The 24,155-nt window shown below is 39.2% G+C and overlaps 2 protein-coding genes across 2 annotated transcripts in view; one reads left to right on the forward strand and one right to left on the reverse strand.

Moving 5' to 3' along the window:
• Positions 1-24,155, forward strand: part of CMSS1 (cms1 ribosomal small subunit homolog) — a 192,840-nt gene that overhangs the window by 62,655 nt on the left and 106,030 nt on the right.
• LOC139316187 (filamin A-interacting protein 1-like) overlaps positions 1-24,155 on the reverse strand; it is a 104,394-nt gene that overhangs the window by 755 nt on the left and 79,484 nt on the right. Inside the window, exons 3-5 of the mRNA XM_070942747.1 lie at positions 17,301-17,571; positions 12,066-12,239; positions 5,879-6,057 (exon numbers count right to left, since the gene is read on the reverse strand). Coding sequence (XP_070798848.1) covers positions 5,879-6,057; positions 12,066-12,239; positions 17,301-17,561 — 614 coding nt within the window. The 5' untranslated portion in view covers positions 17,562-17,571. The remainder of the gene's footprint in view (positions 1-5,878; positions 6,058-12,065; positions 12,240-17,300; positions 17,572-24,155) is intronic.

Genomic DNA, 24,155 nt, shown 5'->3' on the forward strand with positions numbered 1-24,155 from the left:
TAAATTAAGAAATGCAGTAGGAAAGATGAATGTTGGCAGTGGTGCCAGGATGTATACCATGTTTCCTCGAAAATAAGATCTAGCTTGATTTTTACATGTGCACCCAATATAAGTCATATCCCCAAAATAAGCCCCAGTTAAGACCCCATCCACTCTGCGGTGAATGGGGTGGGGCCAGGTGCATGGGTAAAAATTAAGTGAGAGTGGGGGTTGCGGGATGCAGCTGCCCTACTACTTACCTTCGGACAGTTGCAGCCAGGCCTCATACACCCCAACACCTGCCTTGCCTTGCTGGCCCACTTCTTCTGCAGCTGCTTGTTGCCTCTTGTGCGTGTCGCCCCCGGCCTCTGTTTCATTGTCAGAAGCCTTCAGGAAAGGCCTCTGCAGATGATAACAGAGCTCCAGATTGATCAGGAGCGACACACACAAGCAACGACAAGTGGCCACAGAAGAAGTGGGCTGGCAGCAGGCTTCTGCTGGGTAAGGCTGTTGGTGCCGCTGCGGCGATGTGTGTCAATGGAAAACAATCCCCAAAAATAAGACCTGGTGCCTTTTTTGGTGACAAAAAATATATATAAGACCAGGTCTTATTTTCGGGGAAACACAGGTATACATTAGATTATGAAGGCAAGGAGAAGTGTTATCTATTCATTATATGCTATGAAAATGATGCATTTTGACATTATCAAATTGAACTTTTTCTATCTGGAAGCTATTCTGAGCAAAGTAATATAGACACTGATTTCACAACATTGAGAATTAAGTATAACTGTCCAGAATATAGAGAATATGACCATTGCATTTCCCTGACCACTCTTAAGAGATGTTTTTAATGTTTAATTTTTGTTCTCAAAGTATGCAGTTCTTTTTAAAATAACATTTTTCTATCTTCCATTAGAGGGGTGAGGAAATCTGGAATGTATTCCCTTGATATTTTTCTTTAATTTTTACCTCTTGCTACTTGTGGGGTCCTATCCTTGCACTTTTTTTTAGTCTGTGACTTCTAGGATTTGAGTGTTGCTATGCCTCTCAAAATACCACTCGTTCTGAGCATACTGTAAAGTGTAATTATTATTATTATTATTATTATTGCTCCACAGAATGATGACTTCAGGTATAGACATAGAATTGTTAAGAAAGCCTAGACTTTTCCAAATCAGTCACAGAATCCACTTTTTACAGTATAATGCCACGTGTGCTAATATTGCAAGCTCTATAATTATTTAAGCCTTTAGAATAAGTCTTCTCTAGCCCTATCCCATAATATTTCATCTGTGCAGAATTTAGCCATTTGCTATCTGGCACTTTCCAGGTATGTTGAACTATAATTGGATTTTTTTCCTAATTTATTTCTCCATGTTAATCCTTTTTATTAGATTATAATATAAAATACAGAAATACAAAAGCAAATAAAAGTAAAAATAGGGGAAAGAAAAGGGAAGAGAAAAGTGTAGAGAAGAGAGGAAAAAGAAAGAAAAGGCATTGACTGCCGGCTCCCTTTGGTGTAGTAGAATAAGAATTAACATCTAACCTCAACTTTTTACTTTTACATAATAGTATAAACTAGCCATTTCTATAACAGATCTATCTAATCAGTAAAACCCAAAATCAGTTTCATTTTTTGCCACCTCAAGCAAAGTCCAGAAGTGGTTTCCAAGTAGAAATAAAAGTAGTTGTGGTTTTTTTTTTAATCAAAGTAAACAATTTAAAGAGCCTTTTTTTTAAAAAAAAAATTGATTTATATGCCGCCCTTCTCCGGAAACTCAGGGCGGCTTACAATGTGCTAAGCAATAGCCTTCATCCTTTTGTATATTTATACAAAGTCAGCTTATTGCCCCCACAACTGGGTCCTCAATTTACCTACCTTAGAAAGGATGGAAGCCTGAGTCAACCTTGAGCCTGGCAAGATTCGAACCTGCAGTAATTGCAGGCAGCTGGTCTTAATAACAGGGTGCTTTAGACCACTGTACTACCAAAGCTCCTATTAATGCGGGTGAAGAAGGAGAGTCAAAAGTTGGCTTGAAACTCAATATTAAGAAAACTAAGATCATGGCATCCAGCCCTCTCAATTCCTGGCAAATACATGGGGAAGAAATGGGGTTAGTGACAGATTTTATTTTCCTGGGCTCCAAGATCACCGCAGATGGGGACTGCAGCAAGAAATTAAAAGACCCTTGCTCCTGGGGAGGAAAGCTATGGCAAATCTAAACAGCATACTAAAAAGCAGAGACATTACCCTGCCAACAAAAGTGCGTGTAGTCAAGGGTATGATTTTCCCAGTTGCAATGTATGGATATGAAAGTTGGGCCATAAGAAAGGCTGAGTGCCAAAGAATTGGAGGCCTTTGAACTATGGTGCTGGAGAAGACTCCTGCGAGTCCCTTGGACTGCAAGACTATCAAACCAGTCAGACCTAGAGAAGATCAACCCTGACAGCTCTTTAGAAGGCCAGATCCTGAAGATGAAACTCAAATACTTGGCCACCTAATGAGAAGAAAGGTCTCACTGGAGAATAGCCTAATGCTGGGAAAGATTGAGGGCAAATGAAGAACGGTACGACAGAGAATCAGATGGCTGGATGGAGTCATTGAAGCAGTAGGTATGAACTTAAATGGACTCCAGAGGCTGGTAGAAGACAGGAAGGCCTAGAGGAACATTGTCCATGGAGTCGTGATGGGTCAGATACGATTTTGCAACTAACAACAACAACAAATCAATTTAGCCATCTCTGCTAAATCCATCAGCAAAATAGTAATATGGAATGATGAGACTTAATTGTAGTCCAGTATTTTTGAAACCAAAATCATCTAGAGTCATCTAGAGAAAGTCATCTAGAGAAAGTTGCTGTATTTACATCTAGAAAGTGGTGTACTTTCTGAGAAAATGAAGCACAGCATGAGCTGATGCCAGACAGAAGGCCATTTCAGTTTCTTCAAATGCTCTGGGTTCATACTTTGACCTTCAATACTTCTAACCAATTTTTCTTGCCTCAGAGTTCAGTTTTGGAGTCAGGACACTGGATACTCAGAGATTTGTCTGTAACAAAGCAATATTTATCCAGGAATTTATTCTGGATGAGGTGGCTGATATGGAGGGCATTACTGAGACCTAGATAGCTACGGGTTGTTCCTTTTTTAGAGATATGACAGCACAGATTTCCTGTGTGATGCCAGACATAAACCTAAGACCAGAAGGTAGAAGTTGCAGTTGTCATCTAGGAAGTGTTAAGAGCATCCATAGACTCTTAGCTACGGATAGCAGTTGTGAGATCCCATAGTTCTACTGGTCTTCCTGTCATGTGTGATATCCCTTTTGCAATGGAATTGCTAGAATCTTTTATTGAATTAGTAACTGAGTCCCTGAGATTGATAGTATTAGGTGATTTCAATCCTTTCTAATGTGATATTTAAGTCAGGAGTTCAGGAGTTCATGGTCACCTGTCTCATCTACCATCTACCTGTCTCAGTTTATTAAAGAATTGTTATACATAAGAGATTGTGCTGTAGATTTTTGTTGTTGTTGTTGTTGTTGTTGTTTTAATTTGATTTATATGCCGCCCTTCTCCGGAGACTCAGGGTGGCTTACAATGCGCTAAGCAATAGCCTTCATTCTTTTGTATATTTATACAAAGTCAGCTTATTGCCCCCACAACTGGGTCCTCAATTTACCTACCTTAGAAAGGATGGAAGGCTGAGTCAACCTTGAGCCTTGGCGAGATTCGAACCTGCAGTAATTGCAGGCAGCTGGTCTTAATAACCAGCTTAATAACAGGGTGCCTTAGACCACTGTACTACCAAGGCTCTTTGTTGTTGTATTGCAACAATTATGGGGGTGATTTGGGGGTGATCAATATCACCACCAGTCCTTTGTCATCACTTTAACATGTCACCATCAGTTCTTTGACATCACTTTAACTATTTTATATTCACCAGTGCTGCTAACTGACATCAAGGAGGTGGACCTATTAGATTGGTCTACTCTACATAGGACCTCGACCTTTGTCTTCTTCCCAGTGATCTGATAAATGGCTTATCTAAAGCCATTGAAACCACTGATAGGGTCATCTGCTGAGAAGAAGTCTATGCTGATTATATTCAGTGTGAACATCTAAAGCAATGGAACGAGTAATACTAACAAAGATATGTAGTGGTAGCTGGAGGCTGTAAAGATCTGTATGTGACAAACAGGCTCAACCATGACAAAATATGACTATGGGTTTGAGCCTGTACAGATTATATGATCATCCAGGTGTAAATAGGGTGTTACTTGTAACCTTTAAAGTCCTTCATTTTATGGATCCTGGATACCTGAACATCTGGTAGAATGGGCATGCTCCGAAAGAATGTCATGTAATGGGTCCGAGTAGTTCACAATGCCCCAAACTTCCCATCCTTTACATCGCTTTGAAAGTTTCCCTAGGTCTGACTTTCTGTAGTTGTATTTTATTATCAAGATTCTTTTGATTCATATTGGTTTATCAGATCATCACAGTTACCTGGGGGGTTTTTTATTGGTAATTTTTATTGTAAGCCATCCAGAGTTAATTAAATAGTGACTCTATAAATTTTGTTAAAGTCTTGAGTCTTGTATATGATTTAGAGATATGAACAACCAGAAGCAAAGTGTGCAGTTTATTTTGGACCTCCCCCAAAAAAGTTAGACTCTCCCCCAAAGTGAGAAGACCCCCCTCAAAATTCCCTAAGTTAGAAGAAATCCCCATGGGAAAATACCCCTGTCTCTTCCTTTTCCTTTAAACCGCTCATTGCTGACTGCCAGTAACACTTATTGCCAGAGAAATCTTGTCTCCATTCATAAGATTCTTTGTTTCATTGATAAATTAAGGTGGGGATACAATATATCCAGTAACCTCAAAAGGTCATGGAAAGACAATGAAGTCAAGGTGCTGGGATCGCTCAAATGCTGAGACCATAGGCAGATGGAGACTGATTACAGAAGGCGAACCAAATTAAAAGGCACCTATGCCCAAACTTTCTACATCCAAGGGGAACAGCGACAAGAACCATATGTCCCACAGGAAAATCTCTACTCATAAGAAAGATAGCAAGCAAGATACTTCTCCTGGTTTCTCTGATCATAAAAGCATACATCACACACACATTTCCTTCCCAAACCTAGAACAAAAGGCTCAACATTCTATAAAAACTTCACTAATACACCAGTCAGTCGCCAGCTGCCCCAAACAGGGTCTTTGTTATTGTTTTTGGAATAAAAAGAGAGACCTCCTTTCCAGCAGCTTGCCTTACGTCTTGATTGCTTGAGCTCTTTTCCCAGCTCAGAAGAAAAGAGATCTAGGGAAATTGTCACAACAAAAGACTTCAGCAAACATTAATGCTGCCAAAAGTTTTTAAAGACTGGTCTCTACATGATCGTGTAAAACTAAAATATATTTTCTACATCTAACCTAACTTCATTTTTTGTTTTCCATTCAATCATGCCTGATGCTCAGAGATTGTCTGGACAAGTCCCTGCAGTTTTCTTGGCAAGGTTTTTCAGAATTGGTTTACCATTGCCTCCTTCCAAGGGCTGAGAAAAAGTGATTGGCCCATAGTCACCAGGGATTAGACCACCCAGGATTAGAATTCACTCTCATGGTTTCTACATCAAACTAGTTCTAACTTCATATACCTTATTATTCTTGACAAATGTATCTTTTCTTTTATGTACTCCGAGAGCGTATGCACCAAGACAATTTTTTTTTGTGTCCAATCACACATGGCCAAGAAAGAATTCTATTCTATTCTATATTATATAAGATTAAATTGACTTCTTATTAGATCACTGATATACTCACATTCTTCATACAAATAAATACAAAAATATACAATGACTTTTATTACTTGTCTGTAAAAATGCCTTACCTTTCTTGTTCTTGTTCTAATAAATTGGTAAACTCGTCACTTTTTTCCATGTATTCTGAATGTTTCCTCTTCTCGTCCTCAAGGTCGTACAAAGTTTGCCTGTGAGATTTTTCTACCATGAGGAGCTGCCCAAGCATCCGTCTATGTGTTTCTTTATGTTTTTCAACCAATTTGTCAAGCTAAAAAAGTAACAAGGTCCTCAGTTTTGAAGATGTCTATCATTTTTCTTAATTTTGGCTAAGAATATATTATTACATTTATTATTTATTCAAAAATGTATAAGTAACTTATCCATATTTCATATTAACAACTATAGCAAAAAGATTGAAAATTTAAAAATTGTCTTGCTTAGCAATGGAAATATTGCACTCAATTGTGATCATAAGACTATATGTTGTAGTCTTCAGAGTCTTTAGAATCTAAACACCATAACTGAATCTTTAAAATTCTATCATTAAAGATTTTGAACTACATCATCATGGATGTGATGTTTGTTTTATCTGATTTTATTTCTCAGTTGCCTTAATCCTGGTTGTGCATAGTAAAACTATACTTTAGGTCACGGGTGTCAAACTCAAGGCCCATAAGCCGGATCCAGCCTGCGATGTGGTCAGATCCAGCCCGCGGGGCCATCCTGGAAAATGTAAGGGTCTGGCCTGCGTTACTTCAGTCCGGTCTACTCAATGCGAAGAGGAAACATCGGGCCAGCGTGGCTTTGGCCTGGTCTACCCACATCGCTTCAGCCCAGTCTACCCAATGCAAAGAGGAAACAGGCCTGGTCTACCCAATGCAAAGAGGAAACATGCCAGCAGTCTGGGGAGTGGCATCAAGATGGCCACGCCCACCCAGTTGGCTGCGCACACCCGGCCCCCTGAGGTCAATCACAGTCCTGATGTGGCCCTCAATGAAATTAAGTTTGACACCCCTGCTTTAGGTAAATGATTAGAATGGAACACAAGCTAAATTATAAAAAAAACAAACGAACAAATCTTTCCAGAATGCCTAATCAGATTAGGGATTATAGGACTGAAGGCCAAAGCATGCATTTCCTATTTCCTTTCTAGGCTATATTTCTTTGCTATCTTACTGATACACTGGCTTTGGTGAGGAATGTTAAGAATTTATCATTTATCATTTAGTCTGCATATTTAAAAGTATGTTCTGGATAATCATGTTGATTTATTCAGTATTGTTTGTTTGTTTGGAAACTCTCCTTTTTAACCAATGAAGTGTTCTCTGTTTGGCACATTAACTGTTCCAGTCGGAAAAAGGGCTTATTCCATATAGTAATTAGTTTCAGCTTCCTTATTAGGTGATGAAAGTTCTTTGTAGCTGCTGTTGTTACACTGATGAGTTGAATTATTGTTTATTAAAAGGAAACATAATATAAAACAGATTTCCCTCATTTCGCATTGTTTTGGCAGAGTTACAAGTCCTTTGACCAAGATAGTCTAGACTTCATGATTTTATCAGAGGGCCTGTCTCTGCTGGACTGGATTTTCTGATCGGCAATCTAGATATTGCATTTTTCTACATATAAAACTTGGGATAAATTTGTCTGGAATTAGTCATAAATAAAAGAGGCCAAATGAAATTCTTTGTATGTGCCCATGCATATATAAGCACACACACACACACACACATAAATCAATGCTTTAAACAAGCATTTACTCATCTGCAGTTTGGGGCAAGTGGGTTTTTTTTTCCAGCGTTAGCCAAATGGTACTTTTAAATTTTATTTTAAAAAAGAACATGGGGACTGACTCCTCTCAACTAATCGATCAAATTTCAGTAAAAATATTCCATTAAGAATGCATTCGCCTTTTCAATGACATTTCATTTTAAATTCTGTCTTTTATTATCATGCTCTTAAGAGTCTAAGATGTCATTTTTCTCTGGAATCATTATAGTTAAACTCTAGTTTATATATATCATGTTCCAAATATATATAAAAATGTCTATGCATCTGAAGAATCCCTAACAGAGGAATTTGGCCAGTTCATCAATCTATATTTCCAGAGGAAGATATTTCATTTCATACACACACACACACACACACACACACACACACACACAGAGAGAGAGAGAGAGAGAGAGAGAGAGAGAGAGAGAGAGAGAGACCAACACACTTCCCATATTTCCATCAGCTCTTTTCTTTATATGATATGTCTGTAGTGCTGTTGTTCGTTTTGTATATATTTTGGACACATTTCCTTGTATTCCTTAGAATATACTGTATTATAGCATATGTGGTGAACATGAGACTGTACTTGAAAAAAAATCTGGGGGCTAATATTTAGTGCAAATGCACTCTTACCTTATGTCAAGAAAGACTTACTACGATCATAAAACACCTGTGCTCTAGGATCTTCATTGGATACAAATAGGATTGTAAATGCAATTCAAAATGCTGTTTTTAACATATGAAACCCTGTATAAGTGTCTGAAGGACTATATTACATCTTCTAAGGATTTTGAAGGTTTCACCCTGAGGCAAAATTTTGGGTGGTCCAAGAGCCAGTGTTTATTAGTTCAGATCTATCACTCTAGAATAACTTCCCCTTGGTGATTTCATGGTACTTTCTATCATCTATTTAGAAATACAGTTAAGAGTGAGCTATTTTGTTTGTTTTTGTAAGCATTTTGATTCCTTTGCTAATTGTATATATTTTATTTACAACATTGATTTCTTTTACTTGCACATTGTGAACTACCAGAAATTTTCTTGGGGTATGGTGATCTACGATTACAATACATATACTGACTTAACTTTTTAATTTGATAATCTTTGAATAAAGCTACAAACAAAGTACACTTTTGAAATTCGTCAATTACAATTTTCCCTTATATTTGATGTGGAATAAATCCATAATATTTAGTTTCAATAAGTCTCCATTTTATTGGCTGAAAATAGCATTGGACAGTCTTGGAACCCTTCTCATCTTTGCAGTGGCATATATTTTTGAAATAGAAAATCTACCCATACTTGACTTATTGTTATACGAAGTTCAGTTTCTTTTATTATAGCACCTATTATACAGTGGTAAACATTTAGACTAAACAAATTTGCTGTTCATTGTTTTTTAATATAAATAAATATAAATTTGTGGACTCTATGCGTTGTAACCAAGAAAAGTGTTTTATATACTAGGTGTATGTGGAATGACCCGGTCTTTATAAAATGGTTTTGAATATCTTCAAGGCTGTTGGGTAACTGGCACCAACTGAACTTTCTAATTATTTAAAAAATAATCTGTTTGCCCCGGCTAGTATTTCATTATAGGAGAAGAGAATGGTACACATGTTTTGTCACTGGAAATTCATAGCTGTCCCAGGCAGAGAACTGGAACTAAAATAGAATTACTCTAATTTAGTAATTCTCAACTGCCAGAGCTCCCATGCTGTTGGCATCATTTAAGGTAATGTCAGCTATTAAAATATCAATGATAATAAGATCCAGACATACAATAAATTATCAGATCATTGTGAGGAATTTACTTAGCAGCTTGCTTCTTTTCTGCACTCCAGGTGTAATTCTTTCTGTTGCTCCTTGTTTTTGATAAACATCTAACATGATTAACAAAATAAATAATACATTGTTTTTATAATTTTGGAATAGATTCTTGAAATGTTCTGGCTGGTATTTTTTAGACTCTTCTACTTCCTGAACTTTAATAAATATAATAGAACAATATCATTTTGATTTTTTTCTTCGCAGTTAATATTGCCAAGTCTAGTAGTGTTAGAAACTCTTTTGCTGCCATATAGCATTAGGAGGAAAACTTATCCAAGATAAAAGTCCAAGTTATGTTTGGAATTTGTAATGAGAGGAATATGTCTATTCCATAGATTATTTCTAAGAATTTTAGACTTTTTATGACTTAATATTCACTATAATTTGAAAATTCATTAATTATACAATTGTATTTACATTATAAATACAGCATTATGGCATGATTTTTTGGCTAACGTTGGTTTAGATCTGAGTGTGAAATCTTTTTGAATATTTACTAATGTTTCTTCTCAAACTTGGAAAATGCTCAGTGACAACATTTTGTTCATAATATTGTTTATGTTGAGCTATAATGAACCACATACCTAGTTATACCCGTGTTTCCCTGAAAATAAGACCAGGTCTTATATTTTTTCTGCCACCAAAAAAGGCACCAGGTCTTATTTTTGGGGTGGAATGTCATCTACTGGCTCACTTCACTTAGGTGCATTGCTCCTGGCCTCCTTTTGTCTGTCAGAGGCCTTCAGGAACTTCTTCAGCCAGCAAAGCTTTCCTTAAGGTCTCTGCAGCTGATAACAGAGTTCTGGATCGATCCGGAGCTCTGTTATCAGCTACAGAGGCCTTCAGGAAAGCCTTACTGGCTGCAGAAGAAATGGGCTGAGGTGTGCAAGGCCTGCAACTGTCCGAAGGTAAGTAGTAGGGCAGCTCCACCCCCTACTGAAGCAGTAGGTGTGAGCTTAAATGGACTCCAGAGGATGGTAGAGGACAGGAAGGCCTGGAGGAATGATGTCCATGGGGTCGTGATGGGTCGGACACGACTTCGCAACTAACAACAACAACAACAAACCTAGACTGGGCGGGGTCTTAATTAGGGCTTATTTTGGGGGTAGGGCTTATATTGGGCGCACATGTAAAAATCAAGCTAGGACTTTCTTTCTGAGTAGGTTGTATTTTCAGGAAAACACGGTATATCTATGAAGCTGGAACTAGATAATATAGGTGTTTTATTATTGTACAGCTATTTAATTGTCCATGCTGATTCTTCAAATTTCTATCTTATTCATAATATTAAATTTTTAAATAAAATATTGAAATTTTGAATAGCTAGTTAAACAGAAGTGAAGGCTTTTATTGTTACTACCACTGTAAGCATATAATGCCCTATTGCCTGTGGAAATAAAAATACCATTCTCTACCAAGCATAGGAGACATCCCACATTTTCCCTTTCAAGCAAACAAAGCAGTTATGAAATTACCCAGGATAGAAAATAAAACCTAGAAGCCTGAGGCCTTATCTTTCTGGGAATATCATAAATGGATAATCTGAAATCTGCAGGAATTTATTTGCAATCCTATATCGCTTTCCCTTCACATTGGCTGTCAATCCTCCCAACCCTGCAGCATCTTCGCATTCTCTTTTCATCCGAAACAACTCTTACATAGTAATCTTGATATTTTATTCATTTATTTATCCCACATCCATTTTTCTTCCTTTATCTTTTCTATGATGCCTTGCCCTTTTTAGTACAGTCTATTACATGTCATTCGAAATCTCTTTTAGTTTTTGAGTTTTTGTGGCATGTACTGTTGCATACACCCATATATATATATATACACACAAATAGACAAACAAATGCACATGCATATATATTAAAAAATGGCTTGTTAAAAGTTCTGTAACTCTGATGTATAGAAATAAAGAACTAGAAGTAACTATCCAAACCCTTTTTTTAAAGTGATTGTGTGTTTGCTGAACACATTACATTCCAGGGCTCCTAAGCCTGCTTGTTTACACATAATTTGTCCTAGGATAAGCCCTTGATTTTGCTAGGGCAAGATCTGCTGACACTGAATATCTGACAAGGTCAAAGGTTACCATTCCAAAATAATTAACTTGTATAAACAGAGACAGAGTTTGATTGTGATGCTGCTGCAATGAAGTCTACATGCCAGTTGGCTGAATCAGTTTACCAAATTTTCCAGCTCCTAAGGCCTAGAAATGCATCCGGTCCAAGCATAACACTATACATGAATTGTTTATAAAGTGTGTCACATATCAAGGCAAGGGGAAAGGGCAGTCAAATTGCAACAGAGGCAAGTGTCTTAGCAATGTGGAATAGTTATAGAGGATCCCTTAGTTTGTTGGTTTTGTTTAGGGTGCTGGCTTAATACAAAAGTAGGGGTTGAATTCATTAATTGGCTAGACTTTCTATCTTTTGACAGCTGCATTTAAATTTATTATCTTTGAAATTCACAACTAAAGTAGATGTCAGTTCATAGTAGAGATTTAAAGCCTGGGATCCTTAAGTTCTGAACTCACTGTTTATGCTGTTCAGAAAAACAATATTTTGCTTTGTTGACACTTGCCCTTCTTTAGTTAAATCAATTATTCAGTGAATTCTAGGATTAATCCCTGTATGCTTACATCCTGGTTTAAACATGCATCATACATACCTCTCCCATGGGTTTTTCATAGATATCCTCTTGCCATAATGTAGTTTTGGTTTGTATAGCATCTCGTTGAAGTGCCTCAAGGACTTTTTTTGGAGTAACAAAGCCATATTGTCCTTCTAGTAAAGCCAAGTTAATTTTTTCAGCCTTTAAAACTCCTATCACTTCATCTTGAGCCTGCAGAAATACAAATCACTCCAATAAGGTTAACTCTGCATATGAGCTATTTAAAACAATTCTGTATTGTTTCTTGCATTTGCTGCATAATTTTAAGAGTACCTCATTATACAACTGATCATTTTTCCTGAAGTCTATTCAACATTGTTTAAATTTCATTTGGTATTTGTATGTTTCGAAAAGTGATTAAAACAACAGCAGTTATATAAAGCAATGGTTTGTTCCTTCCCTCCATCTCCCTTAATACATTATTTACTCTTTTACTTCTACTCTTGCCACTAACCTTGGTTTCACCTATTCCAAAGCTTAATAGTTCTTAAGAAATAATGGAAAAAAGACAGTTGTAATTAAGTGTGCAAATGAATAGTAATTTCAGTATCTTTTTTGTCGTTTCTCATATTTTATGTGGGATTCTGGTGGCTCACTGCTTAAAGTGCAGTATTGCAGGCAAACTCTGCTCATCCCCTGGAGTTTGATTCTGATGGGCGCAAGGTTGACTCAGCCTTCCATCCTTCTGAGGTTGGTAAAATGAGGACATAGATTGTTGGGGGAAATAAATTAAAATTAATACTTACAATGTAAACCGCCCAGAGAGTGTTATAAAGTACAATAGGGTGGTATACAAACCTAAATGCTATTGCTATTGCTATTCTTAACCGAGCTCATCCTTCTTAATGAGCCATATGTTTTGCAAAGTAAAAAAGTACTTTGAAGCTTTGGCAGTATTTCATGTCATTCCCCTTTCAGCAACTTTACAATTGGAATAAAGTTGGAATAGTTCCAACCAGAATAAAGCAGTTGTTGTTTTAAACTAAGCCAGAAAGTCCTATTACTATTGTTATGTACATGTATTAGCACAACTAAGGCAATATACTGTGCAGAGAATGTGTCCTTCTGTAGCATACATTCTAATACCACATAATAATGGCAGTTCTTTAAAACAAGATTGGCCTGAAAATTGACAGAATGACTCATGTATGTTTATGATTATCTATATGTTATCTGTGCCAATGTTTTTTCCAAATATAATTAAAGATTTTTAGGACCTTGGATTTGTGGAATTATGAATTGGAACCTTCAAGCCACAGACAAACCCTAATAATATCTTTAATAAAACTATCCTAAGAAATTACCTTTAAAAATCAAGTACATCATATTTAGTTGAAATTCTACCTCATTCATATTTGATGGAAATTTTGTAAAGCTCAACAATTTTGAAAAATGATTTATAGTAGAATGGATTGAAGGAGAATTTTTGCCTGGGAATTTAGATTGGGCTACCCCAAAGTGAAAGCAATAACTTAGTCACAAATAGAAGATTTTTTAGCAGTCTTTGTTGAGCAGTCAGAAAAGTCAGCTGGTGTTTATAGCTAAAGTAACTAAGTGATGATAAGATAATGAAAATTTTATATGGAAATAACACAAACCAGACACTAGGAGTGTGTTACAGGGTGAGGAATTGTAGTAGCTAGGTCTGGGAACCAAGATCTTTCAGATAACGGTGAAATGAAAATATCAAATTTGGCACAAGAATGAGATAACTTTGTTTAAAACAAAGCCCCATTGTTCAAGAATTGACTCCATTTAAGCTATATTTTATAGTTGGTGGATTGGATCTAATCACTATCTGTAATATGCAAATTACTAGTTGGAATGTATCACTGAATTCATGCTGATTCAGTGTAAGTTTAATGTGTCCAATCAAATGAAAATGTTTATTTGCATGTCTATAGAGAAATTCTATAGCCCCGCCCCTCTTTAGATAATTCCTTTCTGCCTCTGATTTACTTTAATTACTATTAAATCAATATATGCTTCAACATAAGTGTGTCTTGGTCTCTAATTCAAACAAACCCGCAGAGGGCAATATTTCCTACCACAGAAGCAAATTACAAATGTTGAATTTCCTTTCAAACCTGTTATTTTTAAATTGAATAAACCTTTTAGTCCCAGAAAGCATATTAGACTAGTTTTATTCTTGGTAATTGCTACAAAGATAATTATGCTTCCAACTGGAAAGTGCATACAGCAACAATATGAAACCATTTTGGATTATCATTCTTTATATGGTCTTATGTTACCTCCAAAATTTGGTTTTCTTTTAACATAAAGTCCTAATATTCTAACCTTCAGTGATCTGTTAAATGAGGATAGATTTTCAACCACTTGGATAGAAATTATTCCTAGTCTCATTCTATGGTTTATACTGTGCCGATTATTTGTATCAATATTTAGATATTTCTTCAGTTTTTAATATGATACTGCATTTAAAATACCTGCGTTTAATACAGAATGTCTCAGGATTCAATCCAGTGGTGAAATCTAAAATTTGTTACTACCGGTTCTGTGGGCATGACTTGGAGGGGGGGTAATGTGACTGGGTGGGCATAGCCAATTTTTCTTTTTTACTTTTAAAAACATTTTTTCTACAACCTCTTTGGCGAAGAGGTTGTAAAAAAATGCTTTCAAAAGGCTCTGACGATCCCAGCTGAGTTGCCTGATCGTCAGAGGGTTTTTTAAAAACCCTCTGCCAATCAGGCAACTCAGCTGGGATCATCAGAGCTTGGATCATCAAAGGCATTTTCTTTTAAATGTCTCTGACGATCCAAGCTGAGTTGCCTGATTGGCAGAGGGTTTTTTAAAAAGCCTCTGCCGAACAGGCAACTCAGCTTGGATCATCAGAGGTATTTAAAAGAAAAAAAGCCTCTGATGATCGCGCGGCTCAGCTGGGCATGGGGAGGGGCAGGGATTTTTGCTACCGGTTCTCCGAACCACCCATCTCCATCACTACTGGATCGGGCGATCTGGTCCAAACTGGGAGCATTTCACCCCTGGTTCAGTCCTAAGGGTTCGAATTAAAAAGAATGAAACACCTTCTCCTTGATACCCTGGAGAGATATGCAGAAAATATCAAGCAGTTGACAACGAGTCTAACTTTCTTATGGCAAGGCAATTTCTTATGTTTCTATTAAATTGAGAATACAATCTGGAAAATCCAAGAAAATTTATTGGCATATTTTACATGTTTCAAGTCTAATGATCTCATTGTATTTTTCTGGATGTCAAGAAGAAATGTAAACGTATCTGAAAACTTTAAAACTGGTTATGAGAATTTTCACCTATTGTATTAATAAAATAAAAAAAAAATGTTTCTAAATGAACTTGGTTTATCCTATTCTGATGTGACTCTGCTTAGTATTGGTAGAACTGGAAAAAAGTAAACAGATTTCAGTATTTTCATCTATGAAAAAAGAAAAAAATTAGAATGGAAAAATAGATTTTAAAAATGAATCGCACAAACAGCTGGAATATGAACATTATTTATAAAATGTCATGACACTGCACTGGTATTTTTAAGTGTACTGTAAGGAAGCAGTATATATAGGAATTTTTCAGATACTGGTTCTGAGGTTTCATAATTAGACTTTTATAAATGTCTACATTTATACAAATATTTGTGTTTCCTTTGTTTTATCAAACTGAACACATTAAGATGCACTGTTTTAATCAAGGGTTTATCATCTCATCTTTCCAGAGAGATTTTCAGTAATACAATTTGAATGAACAAGTGTTATGTGGTATGGCAAAGTGTCATTAAAGCACATTCCCATATCTTTAGGCAAACTTATCTAATTCTAGTTTCAGATTCAGAGAAATATAAGCTTTTCAAATTAGGTTGATATTGTAAATATTCATATATTGTCATAATCAATGTAATTAAAATCATTTCACTTAAATTCACTGTGCTTTTATTCTTAAAGCAGTGTATTTTTCATATTCAGCATTTGTGTGATATATTTTTAAAACTTTTGTAATGTAATATTGGCTGACTTTATGATATATTTGTATAATATTTTGATATACAAAAAGTACTTGATATGTAATATTCATCTGTATATAGGAAAGTTGAATTTGATCATTATATTTCATGGTTTCTAATCACAGATAAACCTTATGGATTTTTACCCTTAGATTCCCAGGTTATTTTTTTCTTCTAGTTTGGTGTCATTATAGCGAAGAGATCAAGGAAGACATTTATAAATTAAAGATATATTAAAGTACTGATGTTCTTAACTATGAAAAAAATTAAAAATTAAAATAATTTGTAATTAAATATAATTAATTTCAAATCCTAAAGTGCACTTATTTTTTAGTATAGTTTACAAAAACAAATGTTTCTTTAGGCTATTATTTGAAGCTGTCTTATTCTAAACAATATAAATGAACGGTATAGGTGAATTAAACGATATAAATGAGGGAGCGCTTGCTTAGCTGCTATTGGATGTTATGACAGAACACCCCCCCCCAAAAAAATGTACTCATGATGTAATTCTGATCTGCAGTCAGCAACCAGCCTGTATTTATGCAGTCATGTGATCACAATTTATGCTGTTTTTGCTGAAAACTAGCATTTATGTCTGCTAGCAAAAATGCCCCATAGCAAACTGTGAGTTTACTTAAAGACTGCGGCGTTCACGTATCAATTGTAGCGGTTGCTTTACAACTGCAGAATTTGCTTAATAACCACTGCAAAAAAGATAGTAAAAACTACTTTATGAACGTCATGACTACAACTGTAAGCTCTATTAGGGTTGTAAGTAGAGGACTGCCTGCATTACAGAAAAGATTCCTTAGTCTGGAGAGGGTGAATGTGAGGAACACAATTCTGCCTTAATCACACTACATATAAATTGACCTGAAGAACTGCTCTGCTAAACTTTCAAAATTTTGTTACAGTACTCTATTAACAATAAAGTTTATGCCATAATTCCAAATAGTTCTTGTTTGCTGATTTTGTTAGTTTGAAAAGCCTTGACTTGGTAGCCTGCCAAATTTCAATTTAGATTTGAAATGTTAAGATGGAGTTGCTTCCCTCTGTTTTCTGCATCTCTGGATTATTATTATTATTTTTTAATTATCTGTTTCATTTCTGTAAAGGTCTTCCTTCCTCCTCCATATTCCTAGAGTCTGTTAGACATTCCCACGCAATCGAACAGTATAGGGACAACAGACAAAAAGAAAAAAGAAGAATTTGTAATGAAATTAGAATTATATACTGGCCTGTAACTCCCCCTCTAGCACACTCAGAAGAAATAAAAGATCATCTCGAGAAAGGTCTTCACCCTTTTTGGAATTTTTTTTTTGTTCCTGGTTTAATTCAGGACTTGTTAGGATAGTGTCTTTCTCTGCTACATAATTTCTTTTTGTTTGTCTCCTTTTCATCTTCTTCTTTTCCTCTGAATCTTCCATATTGACGTTTGGCTTCTGTTGACAGTGTTTTAATTTGATACTACTTTCTGTATTGTTATTTCCAGAATACATTTTCAAATATCTGAGGGAGGAAGATGGAAAAGAAAATTTAAACACAGAGAAATATATATATATATATATATATATAGTCTTTCTAAGGAATCAGCTCTGCATATGGATTTATAGATCCATATATATTATCTGAATAAAGTAGTTAAGAAAGCTCACATTTATGTCACAGAATCTTCAGCAATGACAATGTTACCTATTACAAATTTTTGTCCAGAATCTTACTCCATCTTTGATGGAGATGTCTAAAGACTGCTAATAGCTTTCCATAATTTTAGACAAATTTTTCCAGCCCTTAAAGTGAGAATCATTTGTACACACAATATGAAGCCCATCTCTAAAATATAAATTTACCCTATCTAATATTACTGCCCCACTTTTTGGAATATAACACTATTAAGATTATCACTGGACTCCATAATAAATCCATACAATGCTGTTTCTATCAGATTTTCATAAAAAATAAGACCTACTATATTCAGGAAGCATTGTTCATTGTATTACATGTATATTTTGGGCATAGAGGCCATCTTGTGAGTTTATCATAGCCATCTGTTCATAATGCCACTACTTTATATCTAAATTCTTATATTTATAAGTGCCCTCAATTTTGTTCTCTGACTGAACAAGTCCACAGAGGAGTTAATGCCAGTTGCTTGGTTAGTTGGTAGGTTATTAAAGAACAATACCATAGGATATGAAAGAAAGCCTCAAATATGACCAAAAAAATAGTTAAAAGAAAGCCATGTAGAATGTGATCAAACACTGACTGAAATAAAAAAATATATACTTGAATCTATGCTAGGTAATTATGCTGTGTGGATATTTTGAGAATTGTTTAATTCTAAGAAGCAATACTGATCTGATTTGATTTTGATTTCAAAAAGCTACAGCCCTCTAAGAAGGGATACAAGAATATCCCATTTGGGGTAGAATTATGCCTATGCAGTGAAGTGGATATAAAAATTATGTTGCCAGTTTTATATTTATGTTCAGAGATGATAAACCCAAACCTAAATAAATATCCTGGTCATTTTGACCAGCTCTGTTTATAATTTTTCCTTTCAGCCAAACCTGATTCTATTAATTCTAGTGTAGCAAAATTGAGTTATGTCATATGTAAAATGTAGAGCTGACCTTTAGGCTTATGCTAATAGGCAGTATGCTAACAGGCAATACTAGCTCCAAATAACAGACTTCATCTTCATAGCTAAAATATCTGTAGGAATTATGACTGACTATGAAATTTAAAAAGTCTGCTTCTTTGGAGAAAGACCATGACAATCTATATAAAGCATTATAAGAGGCATCACACTGCTAACAAAGGAACATATTGTCAAAGCTATGGTATTCCCATCTGTGACATATATGTTGGAGCATCTGAAAGGCTAAATGAAGAAAAATGGATGCCTTTTAGTAGTGGAGAAAATTGTGGAGAATGCCTCAGTAGCAAGAACATGTCATTTAGTACAAGATAAAATCAAATCAGAAGTATCACTTGAAGTACTAATAATGAGGATAATGCTTAAATAGTTGGGGCATCTAATACAATACCAGCTTTTGGAATAGATTTTGATTGTTTGGGAATGAAAAAGTAAGGGCTTTTAAGTAAAGTAAAAATTTTAATTAAAATTAAAAAAGATGCCTGCAGAAATTAAGATGGCTACATACTGTAACTAAAATTTCAAGCAAGCTGAGCATACCAGTCTCAAGCCTACTAACAACTCTGATGAACTGTTTGACAGTAGGTTACAACAGAAACATCCCATTTTAGTGTTCATTCTTATTCTCCATTAAAATTAAGATTTATCTCTAAGCTTAACTACATCCCAGTTCTTCCATTCAGTGTATGATTTGCGGAAACCTGGACCAAGTCCCTGCAGTTTTCTTGGTAAGATTTTTCAGAAGTGGATTGCCATTGCCTCTTTCCTACGGCTGAGAGAAAATGACTGGCCTAATGTCAACCAGTTGGCCTTATACTTCAAGTGGGACTAGAACTCAATCTCTTGATTTCTAGTCTGATGCCTTAATTATTATACAGAGCCTATAAAATAGGTTTCTTAGTTAGAATATAGTAGTTACTGAGATTTTCTCAAAACAGTTAAGAAAGCTTTTAAGATTACAAAGCCCACCTGCTCAAGACATAATTTTTCTGAGAGTTGAACCTCTATATAGAACGGCAGAAATAACTTGTCAAATATACAGATGTTTTTTGAATTGCTTAATCTGGATCCTTCTTGGCCTTAACTGAGAGTTATGCAGTACAGTACAAGTATTTTATGGCTGGTGTAATGAGTAAAAACCTCATTACAGGCTTTGTCTATAAATACAAAGTAATCAAATTCATCAAGTGATAATTGTCATGTTCTAGGGAAGCGGGGAAGACAGCGGTCAGGAAAGGGTTATCTGCTCCTAATCCAGCGAAGATCGGGTCAGGAAGTTGATAAACTCCTCCTCCTGTTGCTTCCCCAGCTTTCTGACTCGATCTGTGCTGGATCGGACGCACATAGCCTCTTTCCTGCCTTGCAGTCTTTGTCTCTCAATTCCAATTGGTTTTTTTTCTTCTAAATTTGTCTTAAATTGTCAGCTGAGGTGCACAGCGAGAAGGGCTTCTTTGGTCCAACTCCGCTGCGACCGTTTGCGGTCTTTGTGGATTGAGACCCCTTAGCTGGGTCTCTCCTGCTCGGCGCGAACGGTTCACGCCCGACACCGCTGCTGGGAGCCTCCTTGTGGAGTTGAGGTTCCCTGCTCATTCGCGGCGACTGCTTCGCTTGATTCCTGGCGAGCGAACTCTCCCTCGCCGAAGGCACCTCTCGGCAGCTTAATTACTGCCGCTAGCAGCCGCTTCGCTTACTGTTGCTGCCCCTGAGTCGCTCAGCTCCCGGCCACCTCGCCATCACCTGCGCTCACCGCCGGGATCCTTCACGGCTCCAGATTGACGGAGCGAAGAAGCGGTATTGTAAAAGGGGCATTTTACGCCAAGACTATCATATTGGGGCACTTCTCCTTGCCTTGAACGGCGACTGAAGGGGGTGTTTGTATAGCGGCCGCCATTTTGTCGCCCCTAGGTCACCACTGAACTCCTGGGCAATAGCGGACGCCATTTTGCCTCACCTTGTGGCATTAGAGGCCCAGTTCCAAACGACATGGCATCACGTCCTCCTAAGGCAGTTAAGCGCCATGCCTCTGAGGATCCGGCTCCCGGCCCTTCATCAGCTGAGCCAGCAAAAAAATCAAAAAAGTCTCAGGCCTCTAGAGAGGAAAAGAAGGCGGCAGACAAAGCTAAAGAGAAGCTTCGCCTACACCAGGCCATTGAACGCTCCATACAAAAGGCCATTAGAGACGCTTCTGTTAGAGAGGCCCCAATCCAACAAGGGGTGATTGCCACGCTAACCCCACTGGCCCCCCAGGCCTCTGCGGCCACCCCACCTGAGCCAACTGGTTCACAGGCCCAGGAATCACGCCCTTTGTCTCCGGATGGGGGTCAATTGCCAGCCCTACCACAAGGGGGGATTTGTGAAGCCCTGTTTGGTGCACAGTCAGACACACCTCCCCAAGGCCAGGCTCCCTCTTCCTCTACTCCTTTAGAGAGCACACCGACTAATTTGGGGAGCAATGTACCTCCGGGGCCCTCTGTTACTCCTGAACTCCTGGCGTTCATTCAAACTGCTATTCAAAAGGGGGTTCAGGCAGAGTTGCATCGCAGGACATCCTCCTGGGTGGCTGAATCTGCCTGCTCAAATCTGGAGCTAGAAGGTTCCCTCTTGGAAGAGGGTCAGGCCCCCCCTGTGATCGCTGCCACTTCGGGGGTGCCATCTGAGCATCCATCTTACCATGACGAGGATGCTAGGGAAAGGGAGCTTTCCGATGACGAGGACCTCGCTTCCGTTCAGCTGTCCTTCATAGGCTTATTTAAACCTCACCTTTTCAGGTCCCTTTTACACAAAGCCAAGTTGACTACCCGTCTGGGTACCCCTCAGGTCGCTCCTTCTTCTAGCGGGGACAATCAGAGCTCTCTCCCCCTCTTCGAGGTCCCTGAAATTGAAACCGAGGAGATCCCGGGCCCTAAGCTCTTTAGGGATGTTCTTAAGAAACAATGGTCTGCCCCTGCTTCGGGGCCTAACCCTAATCAGCTTGACAGGCAGTTTTATAATATGGCCCCAGAGTTGGCATCCCTTCTCCAACTTCCGACTGTGGATCCTCCGGTGGCAGCCCTTCCGGCTCCCTCCAATGCTACTGGCCCTCCTGAGGAAAACCTCCGGCTGGAGGACAAACGACTAGAGCAGACACTAGTTAAATCTCACTTGGCTTCGGCCTGGGCAGCTAAATCTGCCATGGCCTCGTCGTTTTTCAATAGGGCATCCATTTTATGGATTCGACAACTGCAGGACAGGCTTCCAGTGTCGGATTCCAGGTCCCACCAGGACCTTAACAAAATCTTAGTGGCCCTGGAGTTTTCCACCGACGCGACGCTTAATGCGTCCCGTTTCTCAGCTAAGGCAATTGGCTCATCCATAACCTCCCGGCGGTTGCTCTGGCTCCGGAATTGGCAGGCGGACGCCAAATCAAAGTGGCGCCTCGCCTCTGCAGCTTTTGAAGGTCCCTCCCTTTTCGGGGCCCCATTAGAATCTTTCTTAATAGAAACAAAGGACAAGAAACGTATCCTTCCACCAGTCTCCAGGCGTTCGGAGCATCGCCCTTCCCCGGCTCACTTTCGCTCCTTTCGTCCATCAGAATTCCCCTATTCGGGAGGTAGGTTCCCCAGGGCCTCCTTCTCCCATCCCAGGCTCCCGGATCACCAGGGATATCAAAATCAAAGGGGATTCTCCAAACGCCTCCCCGGGGTGGCCGGGGACGCCCCTTCCACAGGTCCAGATAGCTCTCCTCCCAGTCCTCCCATTGGGGGCCACCTGGCTCTCTTTGCCAGCCAGTGGGAGAGTACTTCTTCCGATGCTTGGGTCCGGGAGACGGTTAGGTGGGGCCTCTCCCTTGAATTTCTCTCCACTCCTCCCGACAGGTTTCTACGATGCCTTCTTTCTCGGGATCATCAGAAACGGCTCCTGCTGGCCTCGGCTATCAAACATCTCCTTGACATTCGGGCCATCGAGCCGGTGCCGCAGGAGCAGCAGGGACAGGGTTTTTACTCCCGCCCGTTCCTCGTTCAGAAATCTTCGGGAGGTAGGTGGGCAATTCTGCACCTCAAGTCCTTGAACCGCTGGGTTCCCTACTGGCGGTTCAAGATGCAGTCCCTCTCCTCAATCCTAGACAGCATCAGGATTGGGGACTTCCTCACGTCAATTGACCTGACTGAGGCCTACCTTCATGTCCCTATTCATCCGGCGTATGTCAAATTTCTTCGGTTTTGTTATGCGGGTTGTCACTACCAGTACCGCGCCCTTCCATTTGGCCTATCCTCGGCTCCCCGAGTGTTCACTAAATTAATGGCCGCTATTGCGGCACACCTTCGGGCTCTACCAATTCGGATCCTCTGCTATCTAGACGACCTTCTCATTCTATCGAGCTCGGAGGATAGGGCACATCAGGATTTGGACACCACCCTCCGGGTCCTGACGGCTCACGGTTTTTCCATCAATTGGACCAAGAGCCACCTGGTACCCACGACCCGGATTCAACACCTGGGGGCTATCATCGATACGGTCGAGAGCAGGGTCTTCCTTTCCGAGGAGCGTCTGTCCAGTCTGCGGTCTCTGGTCAGTTCGGTCGCGCAGGGATCCCCGGTTCCCTTGGCGACCCTTTCTCAACTCCTCGGGAAGATGGTCTCGTGCATCGGCATTGTGCCTTGGGCTCGTCTCCACTGCAGGGCCCTGCAGTGGTTTCTTCTCCCGTATCAGAAGTCCCAACATTCGGCTTCTAATCAAATTGTTCACCTTAACCCCACCGTCATTCAGTCCCTCCATTGGTGGTCCTTCAGGGCCCTGTTCAAGGGGAGGGAATTCAGGGAGCCCAACCCGGTCGTCCTAACGACAGACGCCAGCCTTCTCGGCTGGGGGGCCCACGTTCACTCACACATGGCCCAGGGCTCCTGGACCTTGGAGGACAGATCACACAACATAAACTGGCTGGCGCTCCGAGCCATCTTCCTGGCCCTCAGGGTTTTCAAGGACACCATCAAGGACCGACACGTAATTATCCGGACGGACAATGTGGCAGCCAAGGCCAATGTCAATCGCCTGGGGGGGATCCGGTCCCGCTCTCTCATGGAAGAAGCGGAACAATTGGGAACCTGGGCGGAGGCCAACCTGCGATCCCTACGAGCAGTCCATATCTCCGGCTTGGTCAACACCCAGGCCGATTGGCTGAGCCGCTCCATGTTGGACCACGGCGAGTGGCACCTCGATCCGATCCTATTCCAATGGATCACACGCCGCTTTGGAGACCCGGTGGTGGACTTGTTCGCGACGAGGGACAATCGGCAAACATCACGCTTCATCTCCAGATTTCCGGACCCGATGGCAGAGGCCACGGACGCACTCCTGAGCAGGTGGCCCAGGGATCTTCTTTATGCCTTCCCCCCCTTCCCCTCCTTTCCAGGGTGGTCTGGAAACTTCTGGAGGAACAGGCAGAGCTGATCCTCGT

The sequence above is a fragment of the Pituophis catenifer genome, unplaced genomic scaffold (assembly GCF_029215685.1).
Source record: "Pituophis catenifer annectens isolate HBS135680 unplaced genomic scaffold, rPitCat1.0.hap2 SCAF_4, whole genome shotgun sequence".
In the NCBI taxonomy this organism is placed as follows: Eukaryota; Metazoa; Chordata; class Lepidosauria; order Squamata; family Colubridae; genus Pituophis; species Pituophis catenifer.